At 46.5% G+C, this 17,205-nt stretch overlaps 1 protein-coding gene across 3 annotated transcripts in view; it reads right to left on the bottom strand.

Moving 5' to 3' along the window:
- Positions 1 to 17,205, bottom strand: part of LOC136826576 (NFX1-type zinc finger-containing protein 1-like) — a 321,939-nt gene that overhangs the window by 245,156 nt on the left and 59,578 nt on the right. For all 3 annotated transcript variants that reach the window (XM_067083776.1, XM_067083778.1, XM_067083777.1), the window contains exon 2: positions 782 to 3,867. In XM_067083776.1, the coding sequence (XP_066939877.1) occupies positions 782 to 3,863 (3,082 nt within the window). In that variant the 5' untranslated portion in view covers positions 3,864 to 3,867. The remainder of the gene's footprint in view (positions 1 to 781; positions 3,868 to 17,205) is intronic.

Here is a 17,205-nt window from a genome sequence, read left to right as displayed (position 1 = left end):
CTTTACTATTAGTTCTAGCGGCCGCCTTCCTCTTTCTAGCTTAGAAAGAGGAGAGGTCAAGTTTTTCCAAGTCTTCTCATCACAAGCTACACACTCGTTACACGTTAGATTAATTGAACAGACCTGGCACCTGCAAGAAGCACAAATGGTATGAGTGTCATATGAGGCTTTGGTTACCCTGGTAACTGGATGAGCTGGACTCTGACATAATCAAAAACTGATAGTTAAATCTCGCCAAGAGAAAAAGCTGGTTGACACAACAAGTCACAAACAATTCTTAAACAATAATTAAAATCAGACAGTAGTAGTCAAAATCGGATAGAAAAAGTCAAAATCAGTAGATAAACAACAACAAATCTAGTGCCGAGAGCAATCAACTCAGAATACTTCACCACAGCGGGAAGCTAACAAGACGAATTCCAAAAACCAAGCTATGTTCCTACAACTGTGTGAGCTCTAGGATGGCAGAAACAAACTGAAGCACTTTTCAAGGGTTGTTCCTCTCCTTCCCAGAAAGTGGGCGGGGCCTAGTCACCAACTTAGACGGAAGAAGTAGGGCACTGATGCGAATTTCGAAAATTCAAGCTGCCATCGAGTTAAGAAACTACTGCAATGTAATTACTTAATAAGTTACTTCAATACAAATACATTTGAAATAATCATGACCTCACTACAGTTATATTTCTAAAAACAATTTGAATTCTATTAGCAATATTCCAAAAATTATTAACTTTCTTTCCCTTTCCATAGCTGGCAAAAGAATAATTGAGAGCTAACTTACCTATGGCTGGAGCAAGATCTTGCATTATGCTGCTGTACTGGGCAGCACCAGTAGTAGTCATGCCAACAACTGATGCATGCCTCATTATATACAAAATCTCTTGGTTTTTTACCTCCTCCAATGCTCGAGACTTCCGCTGATATTTTGATTCAAATTTTTTAAGCTCTGCCAATAAATTCACCTCTAGCTTACTTGTCCAGTATTTATATAACAACCACCGGCTTGGAAAATCCAGCTGCATTAAATTCAAATATGGTTGCCTTTCAAGATGTCCTGCTATTTCTGATTCTACAGGTAGATTTAAACCAATCTGAAGTGCTTCTCTCTGACCAGATAAAATATTGTACCTAAACGCTGCTTCAAAATTGTTTTCATTTGCTCGACAAGCTGCAGCTGCATATGCCATTTCTTCAGCTAACTGGAATTCTGTTACTTCATAATTTACAGTATGCTTCTTTGGATCCTCTTCATTATCACTGTCATCATCCCCCAATTGTCGGTCATGCTCCTCTTGGGCAAGAAACTCTTCAGCATCATTGAATTCATCATCATCTACTAGGTCCTCTTCCTCTTCACCAATTGTAGAGTGCTTTTCAGCTTCTGCACTGTTACTTGCAGCCATCTTGGTAGATTCCATAGTTTTCTTTTTTTCTTCTATGTTGTCACCTGCAGTCATCTTTGTAGATTTGGTAGTTGTCTTTTTTTGTTTTTCCATCTTACTCAACATCTCTGGATTTACACTTAACAAAAGCCAATGGCTGAAACCAATTTGTGATAACTGTACTTCTAAATGCTGTGGAATGATCCCTTGGCCATTGAAACTGTCCAGAGAAATTATTCCACAAAGTTTTCTACAGGCATCTACTGTTACTCGCATGGAGCCAATCTGCCTCTCCAAATCCATTACCTCCTGATGAAGGGCAAAATTCATTTCACAGATAGCCACAGGTATACCGCGAGTTCCATACAGTGACCGAACAAGCCTGTTCACTTGAAATTGAGATATTTTTTCACTTTTTGTTCTTGATCCTACACGCACTATGCTGTTGGTGTAGGAGGTCATACCCTCCAAAAACTGATCTAAAGCATGATTAGTAAAGCACACCACTAAAATAGGGGTTGGACGATCTACATCTTTCCAAGCTTTGCTGTTATGCAAGAGTATCTGAGTTATTTTTAAACCAATGAATGTTTTCCCAGTACCAGGAGGTCCCTGTATAATTGCTAACTGACGTGTTAGAGCACTTCGCAAGGCCCTGCGCTGAGAGCTGTCTAATCCTAAATCGGTTTCAGTGGGCCATGCAATCAAGTCCCTTTGGACAAAAACTTCTCGCATGTGTGGCATCACATTGTCTTCAAGTTCTACAGTATCATCATCAAATTCAATAAGCATACTACAAGCTTCCTCTTTTTTCATATATTTCATTTCTTTCAACACCCTAAGATCATATATTTCACTGGCTCCCAAGTATTTTGGAGGATCAACATTAGGCTGAACATGAATAACATATGGTGCTAAAGCTACACCATTATCTACCATTTCCTGGAGGGCTTTTAAAACATGCTTGTATGCCATGAAATATGCTCTTGATTCCACCATGACAAATTTCTTGGAGAAGTCCAAATCTTCAATATCAGTTTCAAAATGCACTCCAATAGTGCCCTCTTTCCTGTAAAGTTCTGCATCTCTTTCAGCAACAGATGCAAAGGTCAAGGTTTGAAAGTTATCACAGCTAAAACATAAAAGGTTCCCATAAAGAAGCCTCTTAGAATTTTCTATTGATTTGATATGCTTGGGAAGATTCAGCTTTACCAAATGCATCATCTTCCTATTACTGAATTTGGTCCCATCAATTATTACATTTCTATACACTCTAATATCTTTAAATCTTGATTTTCCATCTCCCCTAAAATCTAATATGCCAGTTCTCAGAGGCTTGACAAAATCTTCTCTCAGCAGTCTAAACTGAACATCTAAATAATGCTTTTCATCATTATATTTTCCTTCAACAATATTTTTCCTAAGGAAAGGTCTGTTACAATTCACTAAATCATGCTTGGTTGGAAGCACAGATATTAATCTGAAATCCTCAGGAGGTTCCATGCCTTCCATTTCTCCTTGCCCTTTGCCTCTTTCCCTATGTCCATGTTTTCTATCTTTCTCCCACTTCTGAGTGGCCTCTGTTAACATATCTTGTAGTCCCTCATACTTGGTAATTAGCTCTTGAGAAACAAAAGCCTGCTGCTTCAAATGTAATAACACTGCAATGCATGTATCAACTATATTCGGGACTTTATCAATAGCTACATTTGTCAATGCCTGGGAATAAGCAGTTAGAAATGTAAGTAAATGAGTGAAAAACTCTTTTGCTTCGTCAAGATACTTTCTTTTCACAGTCATTGCAAATGAACACAGCTTATCCATAAATCTTGGCTCACAAGTCCTTGTGAAAAGTTCATACAGAGACTCTCTGTTAGATTTTGTATTTGTGGCGTAAGCAAGAACCTTTATCAAGAGGAAGAATTTACCATCGTTGACATTTTCATCTTTAAGCAACAAATCATACCCAGAGTGTTCCCTAAGTAACTCTAAAGCTACTGCATCAGGAGGACATGTATGAAGACGTTCTAGCTCCTTGAAACCCATGGGGAACTCCCTCTGTCTTTTCTGTCCTCTCTTATGGTAATAGCCCCTGCCACTCATACCTCTGGATGCTTGATTTTTGAAAGGGGACCAAGTTTCATCATTCCCGCTAAAACTTTCTGAAGCTATATTTTCTCCTTTTCCTACATCTCTGTATTGTTGTTTATTGAAAGGAGGGGCAGTTCTACCACCTCTGTCATGATGACCGTCAAAAGAGGAGCCATCACCAATTTCTTGAGAGATTAGTGAATCATAACTTCTTGCTCCCCTTCTATCTCTAGGACTGACACTTCTCCAGTTCCCTCTTGCTGAACCTCTGTAGGCCACTCGTCCCTGGCCCCGACCTTGCCCTCTGTGCATGGGTGAATATTCCCGTGAAGTTGAACTTGGAGAATATGATCTACAACCTCCAGTGCCATCTCGCCAAGACTGACTCATTCCACTAGGGGAAGAAAAAGAAAATTTTCACATGAAGTAAAAGACAACCTATAATTCTATACTACTACATGAAATAAGTTAAAGAAAGACCCACTAACAATACAAAACCAGCTCAAGTTTGACCGAGTGTCAGACCAGGTTGTATAAAATGTGCTTACACGAAGGAAATGTTCCAAAGTCTAAATGAGGGAGATACTAAAAATGAATGAGTTGGACAAGTAATTGTTTATTTGTTAAAAATTAAGTTATAACAGAAAACCTAGAATTATAAGAACATAACATCACCGTACCAAGAATACCTGGGAACTTATGATAAAATTTTAAGTGAAAAAGAAAACACATGAGCAAGGTTGGGTTTACAACAAGCACTGCATGTAAAGTTCAGTAACTGTTTAAAATTAAAGAGAAAAGGCTGTGTGGTGTAGAGTACATGGCTCTATGGAGGAAAAAAAAAAAAAAAAAAAAAAAAAAAAAAAGGGTGCTGACAACTAGTTGGATGAAGCAGTTTGATATAAAAATTTCACATTTTTAAATTCAAAATTTTTAAAGCAATATGACAAATTTTAAAGTAATTTGTATTTTTCCTAACCATTCACACCTGAGGTCCTTTACATAAGGCATTACTTTCAGCGAAGCTGGAACGGCTGTTCAACTTTCGAACATGGTGGTTAGGCAATTAAATACAGTCTGCCAGGTGGGAGTCCCACCTGCCTGGATGTGAACATTCCGATTTGCCTTGCAGCCCAGGTATCAGATTGAGTGGTGGCATGAAGTGGGTATAAAACTGTAAAAGACCTCAGGTTTGTATAGTTAGGAAAAATAGTTAGGAAAAATTGCATTTTTAAGTGAATGCGTGAAGCTGGGCGGTTGGTACCGTGGGTTTCCTACTGATACCAACCATCTTCCTGGCTGGTAGTAACACCAACACATGCCTTGCAAGTCTTTAGCAGCCAGTTCAGCTTCGCCAAAGTATTCCCAATGTAAGTAAAGGACCAAGGGTTTGTATTTGTGTAGGAACAAATATGAATTACTTTAAAATTTGTCATTTGTTCCTACAGAATATACAAACCCTTGGTCCTTTACATAAGGAAGACTTGCTTATTGGTGGGAGGAATCTCGCGAGTCTCTAAACTGACTGGAGTTCGCCGTACCTGGGTCTCTCTTCCTGGTCGATAGAGCAAGGAAAAGCACTGTGCCTCTGACATACTGAATGGAATGTAAGAACTGCAAGATCAATTTTCAGACTTCTGGGCCTTTTCAAATGAGTGTGAAAATTGTAACCTCAAACAAAAATGGGCTAGGATGAATCTTAAGAGTCGGTGACAGTACGGCAAATATAAGCATTGGGTTGTGACTTATTGTCAGGGTCTCCCTCCACTTGCTAGAGGAAGGAGCGGGATTGCTTCTATAAATCTAAGATAGAAAAATAAAATAGAAGCTTGATGTGCAAACTTACCTGCATCAGCCACCAGTTCCATACCCCGCCTTCAGTACCTGAGGAACCAACAGATTCTTACGGAATGTGAGGAATGGACCAATGCCTCTGACTTTGCGAGCTTTCGGGTGAAATGTACCGGTGTCATCATCCACGAAGCCAGAAAGAAATTGTGTTCTCGGACACTTTTTGGACGAGCCAGTACTAACACAGAGTCGTTGACTCTCAGGCCAGACCTGTCGTCCTCTCAAGATAGCACCGCAGCACTCTAACAGGCCAAAGTAGCATCTCGTCTGGATCATTATAAACAAAGTCCTCTTGCGAGGGGATCATGAAGGACTCGAACCTGGCATCAGGGACTGACAGGTTCTGAGATTTTGAGACTAAATCCGGGATGAAATCGAGCATAACTGATCACCATCCCCTTGAGTCTTTAGCACTGAAGGAAAGTCCATGAAGTTTACTTACTCTCTTTGCCGGCGCCAGGGTAAGCAGAATGACGGTCTTGAGGGTCAGATCCCTACCTGATGACTCTCGTAAAGGCTTGTATGGTGCAAGAGTCAGGCTTCTCAAAACGAGAGAGACGTTCCACTTAGTGGGCCTGAGGTCCCTGGGAGGGCAAGACCTTTTGAAACTTCTCATCAGCAGCAAAATCTCAAAAGAGATGTCTACTCCCTTCAGGTACAAGACCAGGCTGAGCGCAACCCTACAGCCTTTTACAGCTGTAATGGAGAGAAGCTTCTCTCGGTGAAGGAAGACGAGGAAGTCAGTGACCTGCTGAATAGTGGCTCTGACTGGAGAGAGACCCTGTCTACAACACCAACCACAGAAGGCAGCCCACTTCCTCCTGGTGCACTGCTGCAGAGGAGTCAAGAGGTATCCAGACATCTCTGTTGTTCCGCGATGAGAAAAGCCTCTCACTCGCAAGGGATGCTGGACAGTCTCCAGCCGTGAAGACATGGACTGCACCGCCTGATGGTACTGCTCTACGTGTTGTTGACACAGAATGTTGTGCCTTGGGGGAATCTCTCTCGGTGCCTCGGGTAGCAGAGCTAGCAGGCCGGGATACCAAAAGGCCTGTGGCCACTTGGGAGCCACCAGAATCATCTTGAGATTCAGTGATCAACATCCTGTTGATCACCTTGCAAAACAGCCAAAACAGAGGGAAGGCCTAGATGTCAAGGTTGTCCCCCAGTTGTTGGATTGCATACTCTGCAGAGACCCATGGGTCTGGCACGATGGGGCAGAAGACTTGCAGTTTTCTGTTGTGCTGGGTGGCGAACATATCGACGGCCAGAGGCCCCCATGGCTCGAACAACCTCTCCGCAATGTTTGAGAGAAGGGACCGTTCTGTCCCTATCACTTGATTCTGGCAGCTGACCTTTCTGCCACTTTATTCCCCTTGCCCAGAATGTACCTGGCTGACAGCTCTATCAAGTGAGCTACTGCCAACTCATGCCCCTGCATTGTCAACTAATGCAGCAGTAGGGATACCAGACATTCCCCCTGCTCATTGGCATGCCACTACTGTGGTGTTGTCGCTCATCAGCACCACAGAGTGTCCCATCACTCAATCTTGAAACTCTTGGAGGGCCAGGAAGCCTGCCTTGAGTTCCAGGATGTTAATGTGAAGGTGCTTGTCGTCTCGATTCCACGACCCCAGAGCCAGCAACTCCTCCAGGTCTATGGCCCATCCCTCAATCGACGCATCTGAGAACAGAAGCATGTCCATCCACCAGTGTAAGTCCTGTCTCACTTCTTCTGATAGAGGAATTAGAAAGGACTGAGGATCTTGAAACTGGGACCAGAACTCCTTCATTTTCTACTGGAGAGAATGAAGGTAAGGCGGCCACGAGGGAGCAGCTTCTACAAGGATGACAGGTGACTGAGGATGACTTGCCACTGACAAGCTGGCTGCTCCCATCGAGACAGGAACAGCTGTGTTACCTTCCTGAACCTGCTGATATGAGATTCCGTGGGAAAGACTTGCTACTACTGTCTATCAGCATACCTAGCATACTCTTCTTCAGCATTGCTTGCACCTCTTCCCTGAGTGCGAGATCTTTCAGTGAGCCAAGATTGTAGGTAACGTGGCGGACAGGGTTGTTGGTAAGGGGTGGCTCAGACTCGATGGGATAGATAGCCTTCCCGAAGACGTCTACTACCCAGGTCTCGGCTCCATGTCGCTGCCATGTTGCCCAATGGCTCAACAGGCAACCCCACCCCCCTTGAAACCAATGGCAGCAGCTGGAGGGGAATGCTGCCCCTAGCATCCTCCCTTCCGAGCCAGGCTGGCCACGGGAACATGGCCGGGGATTGGGGGGAGTCGAGTGAGCGGCTGGCTGGCGATGTGGTAGGCTAACTTTGGGTTTGTAAAATGAAAGAGGATTTGTGTGAATTGATTGTTTTGTTCTGGAAGGAGAGAAGGGCTTTTGTGTAGAAAAAGACTGCATGAATAAAGTCCAAAGTAATTTCTGCCCTCAGCTTGGATGTCATAGCTGAATAAACTCTCTAGTGATCCCCAAAATTGTGTGTTGACATTCGTGGTTATCTTGGATTATTCTAAGATGATGTGCTGAGAAAGATAAGGAACTTGAATCGGATATATGCCAGAGTTGGATTATTTGTTGATAATATTTTGACTATTGATAGTATTAAGTTAGGCTAAGTTAAATATAGGAGGATTGTTTTGGTAAACTTTAGTGGTAAGTAGGAAATAGGTTAAGTATTGAAAGATGATGACTGCTAAACTTTGGCAAATGTAAATAAAATTAGAATAAGGTTCTGTTTGAAGGTCTATAGGCCACTGTAATAGTAAGGTTAATAAATAGGTTAAGGAAAGCTAGAGTTTCATTTAATAACCTTCAAATCTGTTCCCATCATCCTGCACCAATTGTGTCAAATGGAAAGCCACTACAGTGAGAACTTGCGCTGTCCTCTGGACGCGCCCCAGTCTTCTTCGAGGCCGAAACCTCTCGGGACGACTGAGCAGGGACCTTTTCTCTGCCTCACCAGGTGTCTGAACCCAAGGGACTGATGCACCTTCCTGGGAGCCTGGCTTGTTGAAGAAGTGCCAGCAAGAAGAGTCGGAGCACCTGCATGCCCGGACTTTTTATCCCGTCCTGTGCCTAAGTCAGTACGGAGAGAGGTTTCTCTGATACCAGACTGGGGTACTCGGGTCTCCTTAGAGACCTGGGTACTCTGCACGGCTCGTGAATGAGTGTCCACCACAGACCAGCTGGCCTTAGAAGCAGCTTCTTCGGCGCAGCAGGGGGAGTAATGGTTAGCACGCCCTAGGCTCCCGATACGACTGAACCTGGGGTCAACGCATCGGTTCCCTGGCCCATGGACGGGAAGAGCCAATGAGAGATCCCACTGCCCTCCCTGTGGAAGGAGATAGTCCCTTAGATCTTAAGAGGGGGAAGAGGCAGGCTTCTTTTTCTCCTTCGGCTGGCAAGCCTCAGAAGAAGAAGAGGAAGAAGAGGTAGCAGATGACAAGGACGACGACGAAGAAGACGACGACACCCTCCTAGACCTCTTCTTCGACTTCTTGTTTGTCATCTTCTTCAGGAAGGTGGTCAGGTCCCCCATCCACAAGGGAGCAACAAAAGACAAGGGCGCAGCCAGGGGGGGTCAGGTAAGTGGGTGCAACCTGAGGTAGTGGTCATGTTGGTGATCAGGCCAGCAGCTACTGGGGCAGGTGGAGCAACGTGGGAGCCAGGAAAGCCAGTAGACAGTGCGTGGGTCGAAGGCACGGGTGGCAAGGGTGGAAACCAGGCTGGGCTGAGTGTCAGGGTAAACAGGAGCCAGAACAGGGGTCGGTAGCGAGCATGGGTTGGGAACAGGAGCAGGCATGAAGATACATAGCACCAATGAAGTCACCATCCTTGAGGGGCCAGGCAGGGATAATGGGGCCTGGAAACCAGGAGGCAGCGGCACGGAATGGAGCGTGGCAGGAGCGGCCAAGGGTCGAGGAGAGGCCCAAAGAGGATGTCCTGAACGTCCACTCCCCTGCGGCCTTCCACACCTGATGAAACGTATGAGGAAGGGGAGGGGGAGTCCACACACAAGGGAGAGGCAGCAAGAAAGAGAAACTTGCTGGGAGGGAGAAACGATCCCAATGGGTCAGCCACCAAGGGAGTTGTCGGGGGTGTGTAACCCCCGGACGACACCTTGGCAGGCTTCCTACGGTATTGTCTCCTCCCCTCAAACTTCGCCCACTGCTCGGCAGGAACACCACTTGGCACAAGGAGAAGTGTGTGAACACACGTCCTCTGCAGGTGGGTCAGAGGGCATGTGGGTCCATATCCATGCTAGAGTAAAAAGTGTTACATTTCTTTCCTCCCAAGCCAGGAGACACATGCTGGGGGTAGGAGGGCTTAAGAGGTTTATCCACATTCATGATGATGAAGACAAGAAAAAACAAGAAAATCCTGCTAGGAAAAACAGCTCAAAGGCACTCAGGGCAGAGAGCAAGAAAACATGTCAGCAGCGCATGACAGCCGAAAGCAAATTGGAATGTTTACATCTGCGCAGGCAGTAACCCCACCTCCCAGACGGTACTTAACTGTCTAACCACCTTGTTCAAAAGTTCAACAGCCATTTCCAGCTGTGATGAAAATAACTCCTAATGTAAAGGACCAATGGTTTGTATATTGTGTTGGAAAATTCAATAACTAGCAACCAAAAAACTGTATAGAAAGTTAATTTACAAGGAAATAGCAGTCGTGGAGTTAATACTTAGTTTTAACAGGGACAATACTAACCTAACGTACCTTAACCTAAACTAACCTAGTAGGCCGTATTACTTAGCTGGGGGGACCACACCCTGGACCCTGTCCCCCAGTGAAGGAAATATCACAATTTTTTAAAGTAAATTGTATTTTTCCTAACTAAATTAAACCTGAGGTCCTTAACATTAGGAATTACTTTCAGCGCAGCTGGAAACGGCCGTTGAACTTTTCAACAAGGTGGTTAGGCAGTTAACTACCGTCCAGGTGGCGGGAGTAAACCCGCCCGGATGTAAACATTCTAATTTGCCTTTCGGTCCAGGTTTCAGATTGAGGGGTGGCATGAGGTGGGCATGAAATGTAATGTAAAGGGCATCAGGTTTAGTTAGGAAAAATGCAATTTACTTTTAAAAATTGTGATTTGTTCCGACACAATATACAAACCATTGATCCTTGACATTAGGAAGACTCACTGGTTGGAGGGAGGAATCTGAGTAAGTTTCTATGAACTGACTATAGTTCACTACACCTTGTCTTCCCTTCCTGGTCAATAGAGCGAAGAAGGGAAAACTGCCTCTGACAAAATGATCGGGTTGTAAGAAACCCAAGGTCAATTGTCAGACTTCTGGGTCCCTTTGCATGAAAGAGGAACCATCAGTTCATGCAAAGTAGGCTAGGAATAACTTGGAATCGGATGCCTTTAAGGCAACCACAAGCATTGGGTTTGTCTTACTGTCATGGTCTCCTTCCCCCGCCCCTTGCAAGGGGAAGGAGTGGGGTTGCTTCTATAAACCTGAACAGAAAATAGAACGGGAGCTCCCGTTGGGTGCTTACCTGCATCGACCGCCAGATCCAGCATGTAACAGCACGACCGCTCTCCGCCCGTGGGAAGAGAGCCAGGATGGGGAGAAAGAAGAGAGGCCAGTCACTCCACATTCTCCCAATCACAACCGTACATCTTAGGCGAGATGCAACCTGTCCTGTTAGAGGAGCTAGGTAAGCTACACAGCTTGTTGAGCAGCCACCACAGGACCCAAGGAAAAAGTATCCAAGGACTTGTGAGCAACATCCCAGAGGTAGGAGGTGAAGGTGGTCTGTTGGGACCACACACCTGCCTTCAGCACCTGCAGAACATACATTCTTCTGGAATGCGAGGGACGGACCAATGCTGTGGACTTCGTGAGCTCTCAGACAAGGCGTACCAGTGTCGTCTTCTCCAGCTGCAACAGGGGCAGGCATAGTTATGTAAGGCACCGACTACGTCACCACGTGCGAGGGGCCAGGAACCCAGGAAGCAGCGGCACTGAGTGGAATGTGGCAGGAGTGGTCAAAACCTGGGTGTCGAGGTGCGAAGCCATTGTCACAGGCAGCTTGCTAAAAGAAGACAAGGTGACAGTCATGGTAGTGGAAGTGGTGGCTGTGTGAGTCGTCACTGGAGCGCCAGACAAGTGTGACACCAGGCCCTCCAGTGACGGCACGCCAGGAACACCCAGATGCAGCCAGGCAGATGTCAGATCATGTACCTGGCCAACAGAAGCGTCAGAAACCTGAGGATAAAGTCGGGTCAAAAAGGGAAGCCTCTACTCACTCTGGGGGATGAAATTCACCCCCGGAGCAAAGAGAAGCCCCAGAGAGGATGTCCTGAGCAACCGCTCCCCTGAGGCCTTCCAAACCCGATGAAGCAAATGAGGAAGTGGAGGGGGAGTCCTCATCCGAAGGAGAGGCAGCAAGAAGAGGAAGCTTGGTGGGATCAGCCACCACAGGAGTCGTTGGGGGCGTGTTATCCTCGGACAATTCCTTGGCGGGTTTCCTACGGTAGCGTCTCCTCCCCTCAAACTTCCTCCATTGCTCAGGAGACCAGGAACAACACTTGCTACAGGGCGAAGCGCGAACACACACACGTGCCCTGCAAATGCAGCAGAGGGCATGTGGGTCCGTGTCAATGCTAGATCTAAAGGTATGACATTCCTTGCCTCCTACCCCAGGCCACACACGCTGGGATAGGAGGGATTAAAGGGCTTATTAACATTCATACTGAGAAAAAAAAGGAAATTTCCCACGGGGAAAAAGCTCAACAGTTGGGCAGACAGCGAGAGAAACAAGTTCCGCAGTCTACGACGGCTAAAAGCAAATTGGAGTGTTTACATCCGGGCAGGCAGTACTCCCACCTCCCGGATGGTAGTTAAAAGCCTAACCACCTTGTTCAACAGTTAAACAGCCGTTTCCAGCCTACGCTGAAAGTAATTCCTAATGTAAAGGACAGACGGTTTGTATATCGTGTCGGAACAAATACAATTTACTTTCAAAAATTGTGATTTGCTCCGACACGATGTACAAACCGTTGGTCCTTTACATTAAGAAGACTCACTGGTTAGAGAGGTATCTGAGTGAGTCTCTTGAACTGACTGGAGTTCTGCACACGTGGGCTACTCCTCCTGGTCGAGAGAGCGAGGAGGAGTACCGTGCCTTTGACATATTGATCGGAGTGTAGGAACTGCAAGATCAAATGTAAGATACTGGACCTTTTCGCATGAGGAAAAGTAACTCATATGAAATAGGATGGAAGATTCTAGAATTGGAAGCAGTACAGAAAACCCGAGATAGGGTTTCCCTTATTGCCAGTCTCTCCATCCTCTCCTTGCTAGAGGAAGGAGCGAAATTGCTTCTGTGATTCCAGAAGAAAAATAGAACGGGTGCCCGACGTGTAGTCTTACCATATCAGACACCAGGTATAGCAAGTATTGGCTCTTACTGCATCAGACGCCAGATCCAGAGAGTACTGGTTCCAATCCTATTCTCATCCCGAAGGAGGAGAAGTAGGAGGACAGGGAAGGTGGAGGAAGAGAGGCCAATCACTCTCGGTATCCTTCTCACTTCCAGAACCAATACCTTAGGTGAGATGCTACAAGTCCTCTTGAAGGACCCAGGTAAGAAAACGCAACTTGTTGAGCAACCACCACAGGGCCAAGGAAAAAAAGTTCCAAGGGCCTGTGGGCAAGACCACGAGAAGACAAGAGCGTGGTCTGTGAGACCACGTCTTCTTCCAGACCAACAGAAACTTCTGGAATGCAAGGGATGGACCAAGCCATTGACTTCGTGAGCTCTTGGTATTGTCATTGCCAGCTGCCAAGTAAATCCTTCAATCTCTCCATGAAGCCAGTAGAAAGAAGAGTCCTTAGACAATTCTTCCTTGGGAGAGATAGTACCAGCAAAAATGTCGACGATATCCAGGTTAGGAATGTCGAGTCTTTTTGTGAAGTATGTAGTGTCTTTTTGGAAAGTACCACGGCTCCCTAATAGGACAAAGTAACGAATGATCTGGATCATCGAAACCAGCTCCCTAATAAGACAAAGTAACGACTGATCTGGATCATCGAAACAAAGTCCAAAGAGGAGGGGAACAAGAAGGACTTGAACCTGACAATAGATGCCGATGGATTCGGAGTCCACTTATGACATACGAGAAGGAGTCGAGGTATTGATCTCCTTCACCTGGTCTTCCATCTTCTACGCCAAGGATGGAGGGAGATGAGAGATGGTCCTAAGAGGGCACATCTCTATCCAACCATTCTCGTTAGGGCACATGAAGAGCACGGGACAGGAAGCCCAAGCGAGAGTCACATGCCACCCAAGGAACAGTTCCCTGGGACAGCAAGACCGAAGAAGCTTCTCATCCGTAGCTAAATTTCGAGTCGACAGAGGGGAAAAAGGCTATTTCAGAGAGAAGACTAGGTCGCAAGGGCCTACGTTCTAAATGAAAGGGAAAGAAGCAACCCTTGGTGGAGAAGACGATGAAGTCCAGACTTGAAGAATGACTCTGACCTGAGAAGTTCCGTCAACGACACCCACCAGCGAAGACAGATCCAGTCCCTAGGACAGTGTTGCAGACGACTTCAAGAGATATCTAGCTATATCTGTTGCCGCTCAGCGAGAAAGCCTATGCTTGCAAGGAAAGCTGGAAGGTCTCCCAGTCCTGAACACACAGGGATGTACTGCCTGAAGAGCCGCTTCTTGTGTAGCTGCTACAGGAGGTTGGGTCAAGCAGAACTCTTCTCGATGCCTCGGAAGCAGAGCTATCAGGTCGGGTGAAAGGCAAAGTCTTCCAGCATTTGTCTGTAACTCGGGTTGAGAAATGCTTGTGAACCCCTAGGGAAACAGACAAATACAGAGGGAAAACCATAGATATTGATTTTTCCCAAAAAGACTGCATGCCTCACCGTAGCGGGCCCTGGGTATGGTTCGAAGGAGTGAGAAAAACTACCGACTTTGTTGTGCAGGGGGGCAACAGAAAGACGGTAGGGATCTCTCAGTCAAGCAGTCTCTTCGTGAATCTTCGTGAAAAGAATGAACAGCACGTTCTGTCCTAATCACTCAAACCCAAGGCCAAGCTCGTCCATCAATACATCCCCACCAGGAATGCATCTGGCTAATTGAGCTGTCAAGTGTGCTATAGAACACTCGAGTACCTGCAAATGTCAACAGATTAAACAGGAGGGAAAAATGATTCCCTCATTTGTTGACATATGCCACTATTGGGTGTTGCAAAACTCACCCTGAATTCTTGGAAGGCCATAAGGCTGCCTTGAATCCAGGATGTTGGCGAGAAGGTACTAATCGTCTCAGTCACACACCTTCAAGACAAAGTCTTACAAGTGTGTGCCTATTCCTCGAACGGTGAATCCGGAAGTAGACACACTATGTGAGGGGAATATGCAAGCATATTCAAAGGTTCTTTCAATCAAGCATTAGTCTAACTCTTTCCTCATACTTCGAAGAGGAAAGAAGGACGGAGGAATGGAAGCAGATCTCCGTTCTCCACCATGGGGAAGCTCTACAAGATGACAGGATACCGAGACGATTAGCTCTAGCTGGGCTGGCTTTCCAGACTCGGTAGCATGGGAGAGGAAGCAGGATGGGAGTTCGATGAAAAGAATTGCCAAGACCCAAGAGAAATAGAGGGAATCCATTCCCAGGTCTTGGCAATGTCGCTGCCAGCTCCAGAGACTCGATAAGTATCATTTCATCCAGGCATCAACAGTAGGAGAACTTCTTCCCGGTCGATACTCTCTCTCTCTTCCCTTCTTCCCTCCTCCCTATGGAAAAGAGGGTGGAAAGAGACGCAGTTATGCATACTTTCCTAGAAGGGAAGAAGAGGGCTATGTGTTCCATGATCTTCTTCTGAAGCCTGGGACTTCTTAGGAGTTGAGGGGGGGGCTGGCTTGAACTCAAGGTCGAGTCGAGATGACTAAGACCCCACGGTCTGGGCCATTGTCCAAAGGACAATGCAGTGCCCTAAGTAAGTAAGTATAGCTTAGTTTTACCAGACCACTGAGCTGATTAACAGCTCTCCTAGGGCTGGCCCGAAGGATTACACTTATTTTACGTGGCTAAGAACCAATTGGTTACTTAGCAACAGGACCTACAGCTTATTGTGGATTCCGAACCACATTATAGCGAGAAATTAATTTCTATCACCAGAAATAAATTCCTCTAACTCTTCATCAGCCGGCGGCGGGAATCGAACTCCGGCCCATCGAATGACGGTCTGAAGCTCAACCAACTCGGCCAACAAAGGGCTAATGCAGTGCCCTGGTACGAACCTTGATTATCAAGGTATCTGACAAATCTTTAGGAGAAAGGCAGAACCAAGTAAAGGTTCGTTCTTAAGGGTCAAGCCAACTTGGGACTTTCGAAACCGATCTGAATTGGGACAAAGTCTTCTTCTTAGCACCAGATGTGCCCACAGAACTGCAATTGGCAAGACCCTCCAAGGCAAGAAGAATCCGTACTTTGTCGAGGCAGGGGAGAAGCTTGGTGTCTCGACCTGAATGAACTCCTTGTCCGAAGAAAAGAATTCACCTGGTCACAAATGCTCTCGAAAGCAAGGACCATGGTGGCCCCCTGACACTCTCAGCCCCTCAGGAACTACAAGGGTTGCGAGTGATGAAGATTATTCACTGGGGGAGCCGCGGTCCTGTCCCAGGAATCCTCGCCCTGACGAATTGGCGCAACTTGATGACCCTCGCCGCTTCCAAAGCGTGAAACTCCTGTACCTCTCTCCTTGGAGGGAGACCTTGACAGATCCCAAGAAACCCTCCTTGGCTACCTGGTTGTACTACGAGACAATTGGGGGACCAACAACAAAAGCACGCCAGGCAGCTGAACTACCAAGAAAAATTCGTGGGAGCTCTCTCTCTCAGTCTCGCGCCTCTTGGAACAACCGAGAGGAAAAGAGAACAGGTGAGGAGAAAGAGTACCCCTACCTGTCCTGCCAGTAGGACCAGCAGGGGAGGCGGACCGTGAGTGATAATCAACCAAGGAAGATTACTGCCACACAGGGGAAGAAGAGCGTTTGTGCTGTGGCAAAGCGCTTTCCGAGCTGCACCGAACCGAGCCAATCGCTCGAACACGATCCAGGGGTGGTATGCGGTGGACTGGGAGGCAGGCAGGTCGAGCCGAGCCAGTCTCGCAAGCACGAGCAGGGGCTGGGAAGGGGCGAGCAAGCCAAGCAGATCACGCAAGCACAATTGGAACTGGACAGGGCGGATATCATCTGCTGTGAACTATTACTAGTTTCCCGAACTCTAAACTCCTTCGAGACCAAGGCCCCACAAGAAGAGGGTTCAAGGGGGAATTCTGTGTCTGCTATCCTGCATGCTCGAACTCTAAGGTTCAAGACACGAGGATGAATCCTGGCCAAGCAACCGAAACAGCTGGCGTCTCGCACCCAGACACCTGGCGTTTCGGCACTTTCTCTCGTCCTGTGTCTCTCGTCAGGAGAGAGCTCGTGATTCATAGGATTTGAGTGACCCACAAGACTCCCAAAAATCAGGAGCAGCTGCTTTCGGTTTCCTAAGAGATCAAAAAGAGCCAGGCACACAATCTCAGACGCAACTTCTAAGACTGGCAATAAGGGTGCGGCCTTGAGAAAGTAATCTCTTTCCTGCTTCATATGATGTTCGAACCGATAAGATTGAAACACCAGACTGGGAACCAGACCGAGTATGGTAAGCAGGCGGGGAGTACTCTCCAGACCAGATCGGGATACTCAATATTCCACTGAATCTTAAGCACTCGGAGCGGTTCGCAAACAAGCGCCCAAAGCAACCCCCGTCTTAGAGGCAGAACCTCTAGGACAGGGAACGTGATCACAAACCGAGGTCTGCGTGCCCACAGC

This window comes from Macrobrachium rosenbergii, chromosome 41, assembly GCF_040412425.1.
Source record: "Macrobrachium rosenbergii isolate ZJJX-2024 chromosome 41, ASM4041242v1, whole genome shotgun sequence".
Taxonomy (NCBI): Eukaryota; Metazoa; Arthropoda; class Malacostraca; order Decapoda; family Palaemonidae; genus Macrobrachium; species Macrobrachium rosenbergii.
The sequence above is the reverse complement of the archived record's forward strand: the minus strand, read 5'-3'. Positions and strand labels throughout refer to the sequence as shown.